The 19,618-nt window shown below is 30.5% G+C and overlaps 1 protein-coding gene across 1 annotated transcript; it reads right to left on the bottom strand.

Moving 5' to 3' along the window:
- Positions 1 to 1,586: 1,586 nt before the first annotated feature.
- LOC126846423 (ras guanine nucleotide exchange factor P-like) lies at positions 1,587 to 12,768 on the bottom strand. The gene is made up of 5 exons (XM_050585802.1): positions 11,179 to 12,768; positions 8,809 to 9,277; positions 8,571 to 8,732; positions 4,159 to 4,318; positions 1,587 to 1,874 (listed from the first exon to the last, which is right to left on the bottom strand). Exons 1-5 carry the CDS (start codon positions 12,066 to 12,068, stop codon positions 1,675 to 1,677), a joined length of 1,881 nt encoding a protein of 626 aa, XP_050441759.1. The 5' UTR covers positions 12,069 to 12,768; the 3' UTR covers positions 1,587 to 1,674.
- Positions 12,769 to 19,618: the final 6,850 nt, after the last annotated feature.

The raw sequence follows: 19,618 nt of genomic DNA, 5'->3' as shown, positions 1-19,618 counted from the left end.
CTCCAATGGTACCTAAATGTATTTATTTAATAGAACAACAATAGTTTATATTTCAATGAAAATATGTTTTGTAATCTAAAAGGTGTTTAAGAAGAACAGTAGAATACATAGATATAAACATTTTTCAGGGTTTTGTAGTAACTTGTATAATAGTAAGTACAGTACTTACTGTAAAATAATTATCAGACTTACTAATTTAAACAATATCTATTACCAAAGTCAATATTTTTACACTTTACAAGGCTGAACATGTAAAATGTATATAAGTAATAAGGGTAATAAGTATTATTATAAGTTTAATGCGTCCCCCATTTTGGTTTTCGCCTAACAATTATAATTGTATAGATTTTTTTTTTAATATAAATTATACTATTTATTTGTCTTAGTTTTAAACTAGTTAAATTTAATGAAGCACGAGTATCTACTTTTTCCATGTACCTAAAAAAAAATAAGTACATCGTTTTATTTAAATTTATTATTTGTTAGATATTCATCTTAAAGTTCAAAATATAAATATTTTTAAAAATACTTATAGTTGTGGTTGTATAATATAGTTTTTGTAACATTAGAAACTTGTTCTTTTAAACAAACACATTGAGCAAATAACCGAGCTATATATGGTGGCTTATGCATTTAATTGGTTTGCCGAGAAATACATACAGCGAAATTATTGCAATTAAAATATAGTATGCTTATAAAGATGTAACTCTTATCTGTGTTATTCGGAGAACTAATTTGATTAATTTTACAATGAGCTAATATGAAACCCACACATTTGATGTCGTTATAAATATTCGGCCTAAAGATTCAAATTTAAATAACAGTATTATAATTTAAAAGAATAGTTGTATAACAGTTAAGCTCCGCAAGCTTTTTAAACGGCGACAACATAATGTGGTTTTACTAGGTTAACTAAAACCCACGGTGCACTAAACTAGTTATAGTTGTTAAATGTATCAATACATATGTGTTCAAACTATAATACAATTTAATTGTATATTATATTAAAACAATAAAAAATTAATATACTTTAAAGAATTTAAGACCTGTTTTTTTTTAAGTGATTAGATATAAAGTATAATTTTAAAAAGTGGATCAACACCAATCATTTTTCAAAAAAGTCTATATTGATGTGATAAATACAAAACTTATGTAAACATCAAATTGTTGTTTTTGAATAATGTGTGTATATATCTATATATACATATATGTAAAAAAAGGCTTTATAAATAAATAAACATAATTATGTGTTTATAATAGTAAAGATAATATTTAGCAATTAACAAAACACAATGCATAGAAAAGTTACATGTACTTTTACATTAGGAATCGTAAAAATATATAAATATATAAAGAATGTATTTATTCAGTCGATAAATTTCTCATTGAGTCTTATATTATGATGTGTTGGCCATTATTTTCCATTAATTAATCATTATAAACATAATCATGTTATATACTCATTTTATATATTATATAAATATAAAAAAAAGAAAAAGGAAAATTGTGTTCCTCGTTTGTATCCACTGTTTACAATAAGAAAATTAGCATAATATAATATATATACATAAAAAAAAAAATGTATATTATATGCACATATATATTATACATCGATATATTTATATCTATAAACACTATTGAGCTCGTTAACACATATAAATAAATAATAGGAACTCAAAACAAGAGATCAGGTGTCGTTTCTTCGCTCCAGGGTACATTCGAATCAATCGCCGACTGGTCGGTCGTGGTGGTCTCGTCGTTTTTGTCAACGCGTTTGACGTTTCTTATCACATTGTTTCGGCTTACACCGTATTCGCCTAGAAACGCTTCTTCGGTGGTCCCGAGCTTGCACGGAGTGTAGCTTCCAAAACTGTCTGTGGAAAACAAAATTAAACAAAACCGTTAGACCAAGAAGTCGTGCTTCCCATAGTGTACGGACAACCGCAAATACCATCGCCCGGATTAGGACAACGTTTATTGTGATAATAAGCAAGTACTGTCCAAACCTAGATTTTAGGAATTCCAAATTTCACCATAAGTAGATACGCGATGGAGAAGACGTGTCCCCATTAAAAAAAAATATATATACATAAGCCATTGACCTCACGAATTAAAGCATTTACTTATAAAAATTGCGTTAATCAACCATGCCTTAATTTATTTTAGTACAAAAAGAGAACGAGTGGGGGAAAGACCACAGTGTGTGTTAGCACTCAATGTCACGGGTTCAAGTCACTGTTAGGCGGTTGTGATTGCTCCGTTTAAGTAAAACAGGTCAGAAAAACCCTACCTAGAAGAGGACAGCGATGACCCTACGCGGACTGTTAAACTGTTTCAAGTAATTACGAAGGAAACACTAAAACGGTATTATACCGATTAACCTTATAAAATCAAAATAAATATTCATCCGTCAATAGATTCAATAAACAGACCACACGCGACGCATAACGCGTTATATTCGGTTGTCTTGTTTTTTTCTCAAAAAAACCGGAACCTCCTAAGTACCCAGCTGCCAAATACGTCGAATCTATATTACTATACATGTAAAAATATTCAACAACATGATAATTTTGACATTTTCAAAAACAATAATGATTTTTCCATTTAGGTTCAATGTGTGTAATAATAATTTAAACGCCGATGAAGTGACGATACCAGGTGTTTACATATTTTATAGTCGGTAAAATAGTACATAGAAAAATACATTTTACTATCGATTCTATTTTTAACACCGGTAATAGGCAACACCTAATTGACCGCGTTAGAGTCCACATCGTGATCATGACGGACTAACTTGATAAAGAAAAAAAACCGGCGTTTATTCGGAACGAACACGAGGACCGCTCGATAAGGCGAAAAATAAACAGGATATATATTATTATTTTTTTATAGCTGCAATTTCAATATAATAATATTACTAATAACGACATATTATATTGAACCTTGACCGTGATTAGTGAAAGCACGGGTACTCGACCTACTTGGCGATGTTGGCGAAGTCCTGCGCGCAGGCACGCACTAAGTACCGTATAATATGAAAATATATTATATGAAAAAAAAAAAATCATCATCGCATTAACGTCGTTCCGGGTTGCACAGAAATAGGTAAGTATATCACAATAATATATTCTCTACTAGTAATGTTCCGATAAAACGTTAAGTACAACAAACTGTACTTGGGGTCTCTAAACGGGTTTGTCTCGATTGGCGTGTAAAATATAACACAAATTATTATACGAGTTGATCACAAAATATGAGTAAGCAAATAAAAAGCTCTGTTGAAACTCAAACTAACAATTGAATATTTTAGAGGTTTTTTCTAAAGAAAAGTACTAAAATATAATAATTATATTTTAGTACTTTGTCCAGACGAGAAAATATTATATCCGTTTTAGCAGTCTTGTCTGTTTTTTCGTTCGAAAACATGCCTTACGGCAAAACTCTCACACTTGCTAGAGTGATCCGAAGTCGATGATTTTTGTTTGATAGATCTAGACTTTCTACGAGGGGTACCGGACTCACATTTTGAGCTTGACCAATTTTTTTAAATCCCATTTTTGAAAATTGTAAAAAAAAAATATCAAATTCCAACCGCTGCATGAAGTTTTCTACTTTCAAACAAAAACGTGTAAGGTTATTAAGTAATTTTCACCACCAAAAGATCTATTCCTCATAGAAAAATTGTAATACCCGAAGCTTATACGAATTAATATGAAAACTAATTGGCATGGTCGAAATTGAGTAAAGTCGTTTTTTTCTCATATGTATAATATATTGCCTAAATTTTGCCTCTTATTAAATAGCCACGACCGGCGAAAAAAATGTTTAGGAGATATTTTAGGGAGTTTTCTTAACCTCGTCTACAGAAATTTGATCAGTATGTTGACAAAATGAAAGTTCACAACTACCATGGACGGTAAACGTTAAAAAGCATATTTTACTTTTTATAGGACTTAATTTTTTCGAAAAAAAGAATAATCTCCAAAAATAAATGGACAATTTGGAACCAACCGCACACATGGTGAAAGCCAATACTTTATTATTTGCTTAAAACTATTCAAAGCTAAATGACCGCGTTTTAGACCCGGTCCCAAGTGGGGCCAAGTTAGGTCCCTGGGTACAGGGGATAAAAAAATGGTAATTGAAGGAGAACGTTACTTTTTGGAGGTATTTTCACAGAGTTTTCGTGGTCCCCCTCCGACGACGGTAGTGGCGGCGACCCATGGTGATGATTGTGTTCTTCCTCGAGCAAAAGCGACGCCTCCGAAGGGTATTCGTGCGTCGTTTCCAGAACGTCGGAAAATTGTATTCTCAAGTTCTGCAAATAACAACAGTGGAATTAAAAAACATTAGCAGCAGTCATAAAGAAAACCGAGTCGGTCACCGGATGTAATATGCCGGTCTATACACACAAGTCTGATGGGTGTACCGTTATTTTATACACATGTGGTACTTGCGGTATTCACCGCGACAGCACACCGCGTTGAGAACCGGTGAAGTAGAGTTATACGGCCTTCAAAGACTACCATGCGTCAATTGGTTTTTTTGTCCGTTTACACGGTTTTTGTACGGCAATACAGAGTGATCGTCAACTTAACGTAAGACGACACTAATTTTCTCTTGAAATTATTGCAATTTTGTAGTTTTTCTTTGTGGGAGACACACTAGTATTTTTTGTTCTTTTACAACATTAGACAATGTTGAAATTGTTTATAATTTTTATTTTTTACCAAAGCTCTAAAAAACTTGCTCTGGATATAATGCTAAAATAGGTAAATATTTAGTGATTTTTTTATTTTATTTTACAATATTATTTTAAAATAATATAGATGAAAACGTCTTCAAGGAGAAAAACCACAAAATTGCAATTATTTTAAGAGAAAATAAGTGTCTTGCGTTAAAAATTCATCACTCTGTATACATCAATATAATAATGAGTATAATAATTCTCGCCGACCTATGGCTTCGACTTGTAAGCTGTTAGTTTTTCTATTTTTTTTCTCATGTAAAACGCGGTTATATTAAACTAACAATTACATCACATTTGATGTAATACATATTTTTTATTATATTATTGTAACCAATACCTATAAAATATTTAAACAATTCCTTGTATGTTTAGTGACATTTTCAGCACGGTATGGTTTAAACGTGGCACGAAAATTACATTTTTTTTAGCGACTCAAACAGGCACCGCCGCTTACAATGACACTTAAAAAGAAATTGCACGTGGCAATACAACGAGACCGTTATTAACTAACTCTAATAAAAAAAAAAAAACAATAAACTGTTAACTGTCTACTTTTAACCTCATTTAGCGTACATCATTACACTGGCGACTATGGTCTGCGAATAAAAAAAATATTTGTACATCGGTAACCGAAAGCCACATCTTCGATTATTCAAGATAAATTTAAGAATAAAAAGTTATATCAGAGCACGACATGGCTCAACAACATTTATTGTCAAAAAAAAAAAAATCAACAAATAATCACTATAGAATGCATAGTAAATAAACTGTAAGTTATACATTTTAAGGTAATATTATATAATAAAATAGAAGCGTTAAAATATCTTTAAAAACTATCAACGAGTGTCAACATAATTTAGTGCATAACATAAAATTAGATAAGGAAATTAAACAAAAAAATCAAGAGCACGCTGTAGAAATATGACAATTTTGTCAGATTACCCTATCTTCGAGTAGTAGAAACTCGAACTTGAAAACGAACAACACTATTATAAATCAAAATAATTAACATATCAAGACCGAAAAACGTATGCAGTTAACAAAACAATAAAATCATGTGGTTTTGACCGTTTATAGAGTTATCGGGTAGAGCAGCCCCGCTCAAAGGGGTCGGTCTTTCAAGGGGAATGGACTTACAGCGGGTCTATAGACTACAACGTCAAAACTTCACCGGGTAAAAAAAAAATTGGAACAAAAAAAACCAGACACCTAATTTGGACGCGTGAAAGATGAACGATTTCAATGTAAACTGTATTGAAGTGTTCACGCCGTTAATTTACATAACGCTGAATACTTGAAAATTGGATCAAGTCAGATTTCAGTAGTCTGACGATTGCGGTCAAGACGATTTAGTACACATCAAATATAGATGTATTACACGTACCAAATCTTTATCGGTCACGCAGAAATAAAAACAAACCGGAAAAAAGAAGAATTACTAGTTTCGAGCGGTGGTGCACCGGTGCTAACACGGCAACGTCCATAGCATTTTGTCTTTGGAAACCATATCATTATTTTCATGTACAATAACAATTATAGCACGGTAACTACAATTTGTTATCTATACATATTACCTGCTAGGTGTACTTACTGTCAGACTACAATAATAATAATAGTTGAAAACGTGCGGATAAAATACACTAATCGAACGCATCCTGCGATCCGCACATGTTACACGTTGATAATCTGGATTTTTTTTTTGTATTATTATTATTATTTATTCCGTGTCCAACGTTGCGCTATTAGCATTCGGCCTTGACTGTACAAACACAGTACAATAACCGTCAGTGTCTGAAAATCCGGTAACGTCGTGGCTTAGGTGTACACTTATGTTGACGTTTAAACGTTACCAATGAATTAACGGAGACAGTATCGGACAAAAAAAAAAAACAGAGAACTGCTTAAAACAGAGGAAGAAACACAACAAAAATGTCTTGGCGTCGGTGACGTCGTCGTCGAGGAGCTGTTGCCCAGTGGCTAGGAGCTGTGCATTCAAGTGTCATTGTATAAAAGAATGTACACACACACACACACACACTGCACACTATACACTATACACCAGGGTATAACACACACATATTGTATTAATAAAATGAAATAATAATGCCTTAAGTCATTTCCACGAACAAGCCGGCTCATTGACCTATGATGAATGTCTTTAAGAGCAATAATAATGGAAAGACTTGTTTGATATTCCTTTTATTATTACCCATACACGCGTATCGCATTACAAAATAGAGTAAAATCCGTTCGAAAATCAATGTTCACAGTGAAACGAGCTAGCGAATAAATAATTATTCAAGTTAACAGCGAACACCAAACACACTTTAAAAACAATATTTAGCACAACTATTATTTATTTCAAATCTGGTTAGTTTTTTTTTCAAAATCTCTCGTTTGTAATAATTTTTATAAGTTTTGTTTTAACTTTTATTTCAGTTCGGTGTGTATCTAATTACTAAATATAACTTGATAATACCGAAAATATTGTATAAAAGCAAAATCAATACTTTAAAGATTAACTAATAATATAGGTAAGTGACTGAAGTTCTTGTTTTTTTTAAACACAAAATAATAGGTACATAATTAAACAACGATAGAGATATAATTGTATGATTACATCTAAAAAGCAATGTGTTCAAATATATTTATTTTAAGTTATGAGTGCATTTATCCTACACCTATTTTTTTTTTTTATCTGTACATCAGCCTTAAAATAAAATTTTATTTAAAGTATATCATATACAATAATTATATATTTGTTTTTTTATTTTCATGTGAAACTTTTTCTAAACTAACAAGCAATTATAAACTAGAAGAATTTAATAATTAGGTATGTTTCTTTTTATATTGAAAAATACACATAGCAATGCATCCACATACGGTTAACGGATGTATTGTTTGTGAAATTTAAGCAAAAGTAATTTTAATATTTGATAATTGTATGTGTGTCGTCTTAATAATAAAATATCAACGAATTTATGAAAAAAAACCTTTTATGATTGAATAACTTGCAAGTTGGTCTCTTAACAATATTACTAACTTAAATTTTATTTTTAGATTTGTTATAAAGGTCGCTTTTAAATGCTTCTCAGATATTTTCTCAGATATCAGATATTTTCATTGTATATATTTTTTTTAATTAATTTTGATTTCTACACATTTAACACAAGTAGATCTTGACAAGTGGGTATGGGAACAATTAATGTGGATTTTGCAATCTTGCGATAATTTAATACGATGCCTCCATACGTTTATACTTTTTAGTTTATAACTTCTCTATTTATCCCTAACCTGATCAGCTTCCTATACAAAGTTTACATTCAATCACATTAAGTTAATATAAATAAACTTAATTGAGTATTAAAGCCCTGTCCACACTTAAACGATATTTTTACCAACATTGTCTTCGGCATTGCTGCTTATTTCTGACAAAGTCCACACAGAAACAATGTTTTTGACAATGTTTCTTATGTTTAGACAGATACTTAAGATGGATATAAACTTGTTTTTATTACCTTGATGTGAATTAACTACTTAATTTGATACTTCCGTTGAAATAATAAACCCAAAATTACATAAAAATCTAGCTTGAAAGAATGTATCACCTTAAATATTTTTATTAAAAGGGCCTGTGTGAGACTAGTTTTTATGGGTAAAACATACCTTTTGGGAAAAACTCCCATACCTCGTAAAGCAGTCTTCCTCTTTCCAACAAGAACAAATTATTGTACTGTACGAGGTATGAGAGTTTTTTCCATTTTAGTCCCACATATAAGGGCTAAGACAAAGTAGAAAAATTAATTCTAAGTGTTTTTACCTTTCTTGGGGTGGAACTATTTCCATTACGGAGATTTGAACGGCCAATGATAATGTTATCACCAATAAAAATAACATAATTGTCATTGTTTGCAGAGTCAATGTCATCAGTACTTGATTCTTCGCAATGTGCATCTAACATAATACATCCGTTTTTGATCCCCTAAAGAAACAAAGAAAATAATTATCATCATAGTAGATTAATTAAAAACTACATAGTAAAAAAATGAAAAAATTACACAGGGATTGTCTCTTCTAGGAATTGGTCCTTCGCTGTCAATGTAATTTGGAACTCCTTTACGGTTGACAAAATTGAAAACTACACTATTTTCATTGTTGTCCCAACGTTTTTTATCCCATAACCCACCCAATCTCTTCTCACCATTGGAATTATTATTATTAGTATTATTATTATTATTATTTAAAAAGTTTTTTTCTATTTCTTTATCCGATAGTTGAGCATTACTAGTTTCTTCTGGTAGTGTAACAGTTCTAGTTGTTGGTCTAATAACACATATTTGTTTTGTTTGCACAGCAACTATTTTATTATCATTGATAGATCCATTAATGTTAGTCTTAATAACTACTCTATGTTTCACTGAACTACCGTCGTCAGATGACATGGATGATTCATCCTGGCTAGAGCTTACTTCATCATTGATCAATGATTTTGATCTATCTAGACCCAATGGTTCTTTTTTCTTTAATCTATAAATGAACAAAAAATGATTAGTAAACCAATGATTAGTATTAAGTATCACCAAAGCCATGGTAAATTAAGATATGTAATGTCTACTAAATGCTGATACATCAGTAAACAGAACTAAAACTCTCCTTAAGAGATTTAATTTATTCTCATTAACTTAATAATTTTTGGATGTATTCATGTCTTTACATTTTGGACTCATTGCCAAGTATGTCTTCAAAGCAATAGTACTAGGACTATGCTCCAAAGAACGGTGACTATTGCTCTGAAGATAGACTCAGTAATGGGTCCACAACATCAGCACATAAACATGAAAATGATCAGGTTAATATTTCAATCTGTGAAATTTACCAATTTTTTTAATGTTTTATTAAAAATTTTAAGTATTACATATAATATGGTTTATTAGAAAACATTTGAGAGGTGGCTGGTGTGGTTAGTAAACATAATATTATGAATTTATAAAATAAAGTCCTACTCCCACACCCACAGTTAATATATTTTAGCAGCTTTTCCATTTATACAAAAATAATAATACATTTTCATTACCTTCTTAAATATGTATTCTATATTTTGTTATTTAATTATGTATTATATTATTTTTCACTTGTACCTAATTGTATTTTGGTCAATTAACATTTCCAACTATTTGATAACATCAGTTGAATCAGAGTTGTAAAATACACATAACCATTGGCAGCAATTAAAAAATTCATGAATTCTTTTTTAAAAAATATAAAACACCGATATGGTCTGTAAACCCTATAATTAGAATATTAGATACTAATTAAAACAATTAAATATGGTTATAGTTTTGTACACTTTGTCCAATAAGCTTGAATTTTTAGAAAGTCACTAATTCTATTTATTACTAACCTCTATTTTTAGAAAAATATTAAACAATAAAAATACCTAATAGAAAACTAAAAAAACAACCAAGAAGACCATTTTAAATTATTGATTATCAATTATCATAAAATAGGCAATTAAGTACAGTATTTTTTATACTACAGTAGTTATTCAATCTTATTTATTTTATATTATTAAATTAATAACTTATCTTTAAAATCTGTTTCAAGAAACTAAAATAATATTATGATACAATTAAATCCACTCACATATTTTCACTAAAAAAATGTGGAGTCAGCTTTAACTTTGACATTATAAATAGAATGTCAACTCTAATACAATGCAAAATATGGAATGCAAATGATTTTCAGGGTGCTAAGCGTACTCATGCTGTCCCTAAATTACACCTACCCACTTACATCACAAGACACTATTTTAAAAAGATAATTAGATATTAAAATATACATTTAAATTTTTATGAACGTTTGAGTCAGGAAATTGGGGGCTAGGCGGAGACGCAAAAAAATCTTTTGCCTCCCAAGCGCTTTCAACAGTAGATGGCACTGACATTATTATAGTCTATTATCTAATTCACTACTTTTATATCTCAACCAAAATACCATTTATATTATATTAATTTATACAACATATTAATTTGAAGTTTTAATAATGCTGTACCTAAGTAATAAGTATCTACACTATTTTAATATACGATTGAACAAATATATTCTATTCTTAATATACTATCACAATACAGTTTCTTTCATAAAAAAAAAAACATTAGTAAAATTGACTAAAACTACATAATTAAGGTAATTGTTACATTGATGTTTTATGAAAGAGTAACTAATAAGATACTTGAATGAAATATTTGTTAATTACTGAATAGGCTTAATGGTTAAGTAATGATGCCGAATACATCTAGTAAAAACAATTTGAGTTAATGTACAGACATTCAACTAAACATTGAATAACAACATTATTTTACCCATTTGCCATGCACATAAGAGATTAATTATAGCATCATAATGTAAATGAAAATAAGGTACAATACCTGTTTGGATATTTAACTGGTGGTAACATATTTTTCTTCAGAGGTACTTTGTTCATTCTAACTGGACGTGTCTTTTCTGGACTCAACATTGGTTTTGGCATAATGGCAGGTTTGATTTTGATAGGTTTTGTTTCAATTTGTGTTTTGGTTTCAAATATCTTTTTGTATGTTTTGACTACATCAGGAGGTGGTAATTCAGCATTCATGGTTATTGGCTGATGCTGTTCTTCTTTGTCGCCGTTGGTATTAGCTGCTTGCGATTCAGACAAAGCCTCCAGAGATCTTGCTCGCTTGAGAGTTTCGCTTTTGACTGCTGCTGCAACGCTGATTACATCAGGAGGTGAAATATGTTTGGGTTTCTCTTGACAGTGTTTATCCTCAACAAGGTTGTCCATGCTGTTGGAGCGCCATAAGGGCGGCCTGGGTTTTTGTTCTCGGACCGTCATGCTCATGTATTTTGACTTGAGTTTGTTAACGATACCCGGTCCGTACTTGAATTCCTCGCTAGAGTCAGACTGGTAGTCCAGCCCGTTTGTGATTTCTGTAATAATTTGCGGTTTCGTTTTAAATTTTGATCTACAACGGTTGATCTGTGGATTTTTCTTGAAATTTGTCATTATCACGGTATCGCACTTTAACAGCCTCATGTTCGAACACACTGCGCCGACTGCTGACTGCTGCTGTTGCTGCTGGGACGTTTGCACCGCGTTGGCCGGCTGCTGGAGAAAGTGTTGTGTGGTAGGGGACCAGGTCCATTGAACTGGTTTTACCTGTTGTTCGCTATTGCTGTGGCCGCCGCCGGTGCATTTTGATTGATTATTTCTGGTCCGTCTTCTGTTGATCAGTTCTATCTTCCACGGCGGTAGTTTGGGATCGACGCACGTATCCATCTTTCCAGTTTTAACTGCTAATGTTGTCGGCGATCATTAGCGATTACGAAAATATACAAAAGTAATAATAACAACAAACGGACGACCGCGCGTTACTAATACACACGCGCACTGCAGATTGCACTCGCTGCTCGCACCGTTAAATACTATACTGTGTTATTCTACTATCATTGATCGTATTATCTGATAATGTCGTTATTATTATTTGTATTAAAACATCAGGCATCCCGCTGTAATCAACACGGTACTGTGCCGACAATTATCGGATACTGCCGACAAAACGGCAATGCGCACTCGGCACTGCTGCACTCGGTTTTTATAATAATAATAATATTATTATACTTTAATTGATGCGGTAAAATATAACACGATTACGATAAGACATGTAAAATATGACATAAAAAATCATCGATCGTCAGTAAAACAATTATTATAAATACAATCGCGTTATCACCGTCGACAGTCGATAACGATAATAATAATGATATTCGTCTCGGATCCGATTGCGGTTTATTTTTTTTTTTAATTTTATTTAATAAATTTTAATTATTATTTTTATTATTATTATTATTGTTTACAATGTCCTTGGCCGTCATCGTGGTAATTGATTTTATCACTTTATACTATTATTATCACCGGTGGCGATGGCGGTAGAAACCCGAACGCGGAAAAACGGCGAGAACACATCTAATGGCTGCCGGCGGTTTTTATGATCTGGATCGTGTCGCCACCAGCCGTCGGGTTTATGTATAATAATTTTTCGTATCAATCGGCAACTGTAGTACGACGACTACCGCGCTTCCTCCCCTCTTTTTTCACGCCCAACCCACTCCCACGCTGTCGGAATATCGCAACTACTGCTGGAGGTACCTGCCCAACAACAGACAATATTATATTTTATTATATTACATATTATATGTATAGTATATACATGCCTGTACACGTTATTCTATTTCCAGTTAGTGTACAATAGCAATAGTAATAATAATAATAATAATAATAATAATAACGAATGTAATATAATGTTACATTGGTCGTTGTACCGAGTACCGTTATATCACGGGCATTAATTAAACTACTAGTACATAAACATAACAATAATAATAATAATATGTATCGGTGTAAATATTTTTTCACCGTTTTCCGTTGGACTCGTCAAACGCACACACGATCGTACACCTATTTTATTTCTATTACGCTACGTGCACACATGCCCGTCACACACGTATGCCTCTACACATTATAATAATATTATTATTATTATACATGCTAGGTAGGTAGGCATGTCCAGAGATTGCACAGTTTTTCGGCCGTATACCCCAGCGTTATACTATTTGGTAAAAAGATACCTATTTTTACCCGGGCACGTAATAACGTTTGGTCATTTTTGCGCAATCTATCGATACACACAAAGTGTAAATGAGCAATATTATTACAAGGTACATTCCACTCGCGTTACAGGTGACTTATTATTGTTGTTATTGTTTTTTTTTTTTTTTTACAAACAAAAAAACCATACCACACGCAAATTATAGTGGTCACGAGCACCGAGGACGACACTATGGTGCTATTAATATCAATAATACATTATTATAGTTTATGGAGAATACAAGACACACACTATAGCTCAGATGTACTCGTTAAAGTCCACCAAGTGATGTATGTGCGTACATAAATTCGAAATATCCAGTTGTCATCACACGCCATCGACCACCTCGTCGACTGTGACATGACGGCTGTATTTAAACTATCGGCATTTGGTTTTAATCGAACACATCACAGTGTTGAGTCTGACAGTATTTAATGTAACTACTCTATATTGTAGTAAATAGATAAATAAATAGCATTTCCTTACCAAAACCACGAATAATGAAAAGAATGAACGTCCACCCACGCTCAGCGCTCTGCCTATGCTAGCAATGTCAGGGGTCGCGGTACTTTCAGAGAAGATTGGTAAAATAACGTAAAAAAACGATTGACCATTTTCATTATAATTAATATTATCGACCTGTTTTATTTGTCTTTGTGCAACGGGGCAAACTCACTTTATTCGTAGTAAAAAAAACTCGAAAAATTAAAAAATTGTTTTAAAAATGTTCAAAAAAAAAAAATAAAGTTAATACCATTCACAAAAAAATTGCTACGACCATTGATTAAAACCCGTAATATTGTATTTTAACAATGCTACAACTAAAACGAACAATTTCATCCGTAGTTTTCATAATTTGAAATATTTCAAAACCACTTTTCCATAATTTGGGGGGGGGGGGGAAATGAATCGTGGTTCTTTTTTCCATCGTACAATCGTTACACGACGTGGCAAAAAACACTAGAACTTCAAATCGACACAGATGGCTACTGAATAAAGTTTTCACACTGGAATTCTTACAGAAGTTAAATAAATAATAGTACTAAATAGTTCCGGCATTGGACCTTACATAACGCTACTTGAAATTTGTTAAAAAAAGTTAGTCCTGAAACTTTTTAAGCACACTTTGTAAACGATATTAAATAACTAATAATATATGAGTAAAAGCTGACAATTACATCATACTTTTTATGTGAAACGTGTGTAACTCCATTAGATTACACTAAATAAATATATATAATTGTGAACTTTCTTTTTAATACTCCCAATATTCACTCTATTTCGTGGCTTAAAAAAATCGAGTTTCAATCAAAACAACAAGAAATATCCATAATAACCCGAGGGATACCAGTAACACTTAACTCGATGAAATCTAAAAAATTGACATAAATTATAACAATGTTAATAAATGTCTTTATATTTTTATTTTTTAAAGCAAAAAATCTACAATAAGTAGATAAATATGTAAAATTCTAGACGTTCTTAGGTGAATGACTTGACTTCTTGAGATAGTTACAGCGATATTAGTAAAAAGTACTTCAATTTACAATTCAAATGATATTAGTTGAATTATAAGACATTCACCATGATAACTAATAACTATGTCCTATGTACATCGCACATATAAATTATAACATGATATATTTAACAGTAAATGATATAATATATTTACTGTATTATACACAGGTACTTATAAAAGCTATTTTATCGCATTTACAAGTCTTAATAGTCAATTGTGAAATAGTATAACGCTGCACAATTAATTGTTTAAATAATACAACATGACTATAGTATATCATACTTTTATTGTCATACATAATTTCCGATTGTATCTAAAATTAAAATTAAAGTAGGTATGTAAGTTAATAGTCTGTTTTAACTCATCTTTTTTCTCCAACAATATATTATGAAGATAAATACGATTATGTCAACAAGGCTAAGGAGTTTCTATTATAATTTATATCCTCATCTCTAATCAGTAATTTGCTTTCCAAGTAATGAGCTAAGTATTTAGTTAAAATGTTAGTAATACCAAGAATCAAAACAAATGTGTTTTATGCTTGGTAATAATTATATTTATATATCATGAAAATTAAAAACATGATTCATAAAATATACTATCAATCACTATAAAGTGTTAAGTCGAGATTGATATTATCTATTAAATATAAGCTGCCATCATTATTTCTTTTACTAATTTATGTAAGCGAATAACTAATTTATAAATCCAACTCAACTACTAGTGTCTAAGGTAGTCTTAAGTAAATTAGCAAATTGAGCATGTGTAAATAAAATTTTTTTTATAGAAAGAATCAATAATGTTTTTATTTTATTTCATTATGTAGTACATAAACATCTCATAATTTATAGTATTAGATAAAATGGGCATTTTTTTATTAATTTATTAAAAAATATAATTTACGTTTGTCCCACTTATTAACAATTACCCCCCCCCCCCCAGACCTTATTAACTTGTTCATACTTTAGTAAATAATATACAAAATTTCTTTATCTTTTTATAATTTAATACCTACATTAACATTAAAATAATGGATATTTGTAGAGTTACCATTAATTTGTCTAAATTACATACTATCGCATCATAGCTATTTATTTTCATTTTATGGTTTCACTGGAAGTCTTTTCGGAAACAAAAAGTATTAAATTTTAGATGCATAGTGAAATATAATGTTTATTAGTTATTTAACTCTGGATATCTCATAAATGTTTTGAAAGTCAACTGTCCACGTGAAACCAGGAATCGTGTTATTACCATATGACCTTCTTAGGTTTCTTAATTTAAGCATAATAAAAACACGTAAACAGTATTTATTAAAGACTATACTAAAAGAAATACTTGTTAGACATTACATGATTTTTATTTTGTTGTTTCTAATCCAAACAACCTGTTTGGAAAATCTTCTCATACTTTTAGAGAAAAAAATACTAATTTTTAATTATTTTTCAATAATCCTACAAAAAACACCGACATCTCATAATGTCTCAGATATTTGAAAATTTGATTTCCCGATTGATCGTTAACTACACAATATAATATGAACAGGTAAAACAAGAGCCTCACTGCCCGAATAACATGTCAACATTTCTTTTCTACTTTATAAATTGAAGCATGAAGTATTTGTTCATTAGACTGTGAGATATATAGTCAGTGCGGAGTCCGTCAGACTTTAGTGGGTGTTGTGCAAAGTGCAAACAATGAAATGTTAATATTATGAACCTGGAGGTGGCTGTGGAGTCTGGGGTGGGTGTAATACAGCATAACAGAGAGGGGAGTGTAATTCGATATCTATTTTTATTTAATGTTCAAGGTAAGAATACTGAAAATAATATTATAATATTACCTTTTTAACATACAAATACTTTAAGGGCTTCCCACTCTTGCCATCGTTACAATTTATTTACACGTAGGTTTATATCAAATTACGTTCTTGTTGTGTTATATTATTACATAATCAATAATGATATTACATAGGTAATTAAAAAGTATTGCCTACAATTTATAAGTATATCGGTTTGATTTAGACGGGGTAGTCTAAACGGGTGGGGAAAATGTGAATTCAATTACGTTTTTATAGCAATACTCGAATGTTCGAGTTTGGTATAAATAAACATCTTACAACAAAAGCTTTTGATGACTATGTACGATTGTTTCTTTTTATTTAACAATAATCTTCGATAAATGTATGCAATTGTCTTTAGAACAGTTACAGTTTGTACTTAACATTTTATTAATACATAATATGTTAAATTTCGTATATTGTAAATAATAATTTGTAAGCCACACATGTATAAATGTAAATTATTGGTTATTATAGTAAATATCAGTAAATAATTGTATAATCTACTATTGATACTTAAAAATAATAATTAAATTCACCGTAGTACACCGTATTATGTAATGGAAATATGTGGATAGTACTAGGTTTTTGTACTTATTGCAGTTTGCGGCAATAAATAAATTTGTCTAGTGACTAATCCTTTAATGGCACACAACAAAGAGCTATTGCTTAAAGATGAAAAATACAATTATTACGAAATGTTTTTGTGTTTATTTCATACATTAAAAAAAAAACGAACAGAGGACGTTCTACACTGATGCTTTTCAATGTGTGTTAGTCCTTAACACAAATACGCCTCCTCCTGGCTCCTATAGCTTAAATCTTAATCTTGCTCAATGTATAACATTTTCTTAGAAACCAAAATCGCCGTCTAATCTAACACTTTAAAGTATTTACTGAATAAAATATACAATAGCACGAAACGACATATTGTGGTAATACCATCATTAAAAAGCGGTTTATATATTGTTATAAATTATAATAATAAATCAACAGCTTTAGCCTATAACAACGTCTTTTCTTGCTTAAAATGCTCAAGTGAGTTTGATTTTGATAATTTGATATATAGTATTCATCAACTGTGAGTTGTGACAACTGATATAACTATCTGCCATGGCTGGTATATAAGTAGAATATAGCTTTAGTGTAAACATCGAACGTTTTAATTAAACTTAGGCATTTAAGATAGCAATAGAAAAATTATTTAGAACAGTAAGTATAAAGCAATGAAACAAATAAGTATTTATGAGTACTTGTTATTCAGCTTCATTCTTAACTACGAATTAGTTTCATTAATAATACACTAAAGCCTCGAACCTCGTCAGTAGTTTTTAGATATCATTTACTACTTCTACGTTTACATACTCAGATAAAATATACATAAGTTTACAAATTAAAGTGGTTTAATTGAATGTCGCTATGCAGAAAGCAACCAACCCACAAAAAAAAAAAAATTTTTTGTGGGTTGGTTACCTTCTGCAAAACGCCATTCAATTATGTACCACTAAAACCGGCCTAATGAAAACAAACTGTCCCTGTATAATAATGCGTTTGACAAAATACTACCGATTTAACTGTAAAACCCATTATTTCTTTTACATTTACCAATACATTTTCCTATTTAAACCTTCGTTAGTGTGGTTGCCGAAATTTTTTTAAAAATCTCATGTCACAGGGTTGTTTATAAACTTACTTGCACCACGGGGGTTTAATAAACCCCAACACACTAACGGAAGGTTAATTTTCATTTTATACACTCCCCACCCACACTGACTTAAATCGAACTTCTTTTGCTTATAAGGGTAACATATTTCAAAAGGAGCTCTATACTAAAATGTTTTTAATAAATGTACTGTAACATGTAATTCTGAAAACCATGTTTATAGTTTAAAAATAAATAAATTATCATATTATCCATAAATAATACATGTAAACAAGTCATAATATTTAGGTCGAGTCAACTGTTATAGCAGCTTAATAATGGTTTATCGAGTTTATATAAATGTAGTAATAGTTCTAAGAGAAGTTCTAGACAATGTAATAAAACCATCAAGTACCTATGTAGGTAATAGGTTGCACGGTTCATTTTTATTTAACTACATTAAAATTACAATAATACACTTCCAGAATTTAATCATTTTGTATAACAGGACCTTAATTTCTTATTATATCCCTCTGATTTCAACATACTTTTAATAAATATTTATACATAAACAGAATTTCATAAAATGGTTTATAAATTCTCATGCAAATATCAACCGAAAGCATGCACTATTTAGCATTCTTAAACCTGTTTTAGTTAAATTATATCCAAATTGTATACAACTAACAACAGTAAGGACAAGTTTACTATATTTATATAGGAAGACCACTTCCCTATTTGTTCCGTTATTTTATAATTTAATAAAATATGTCATTAACCTGTTTTTCTATGACATATAATTATTTAAATAATTAATAATTTAAAAAAAATATCCTCCTCTAGCTTACTACCCAAATAGGGCGTTTGCCGTTTACATAATACATTATAATCTAAATAACTACTGCAATTACCAGTTTAAAAACAGACTTAGAATTAAAATCTAACAATCGCAAGACAAAAAAAAAGATATATATATATATATATATTGTGTATATATATTTTAGCTGTTAAATGCGTTTACTTTGCAAACCGATCAATTGATATTAACCGAATAACAGAAGTTCAAAACTGATACAAAACTCTCGAATTAACCCTAGAATCTTAAGATCTTTAAGGGTGAAGATATAATAAAGGTTGTTTTTAGATCTACGTCTACCATCTGTATTTTTTTCTTTTTGTT

Source organism: Adelges cooleyi, unplaced genomic scaffold (assembly GCF_023614345.1).
Source record: "Adelges cooleyi isolate 19-005CV unplaced genomic scaffold, UGA_ACOO_1.1 ACOO_flye_CR_arks_rails_tigmint_CR_PRNA_9, whole genome shotgun sequence".
NCBI classification, from domain to species: domain Eukaryota; kingdom Metazoa; phylum Arthropoda; class Insecta; order Hemiptera; family Adelgidae; genus Adelges; species Adelges cooleyi.
The sequence above is the reverse complement of the archived record's forward strand: the minus strand, read 5'-3'. Positions and strand labels throughout refer to the sequence as shown.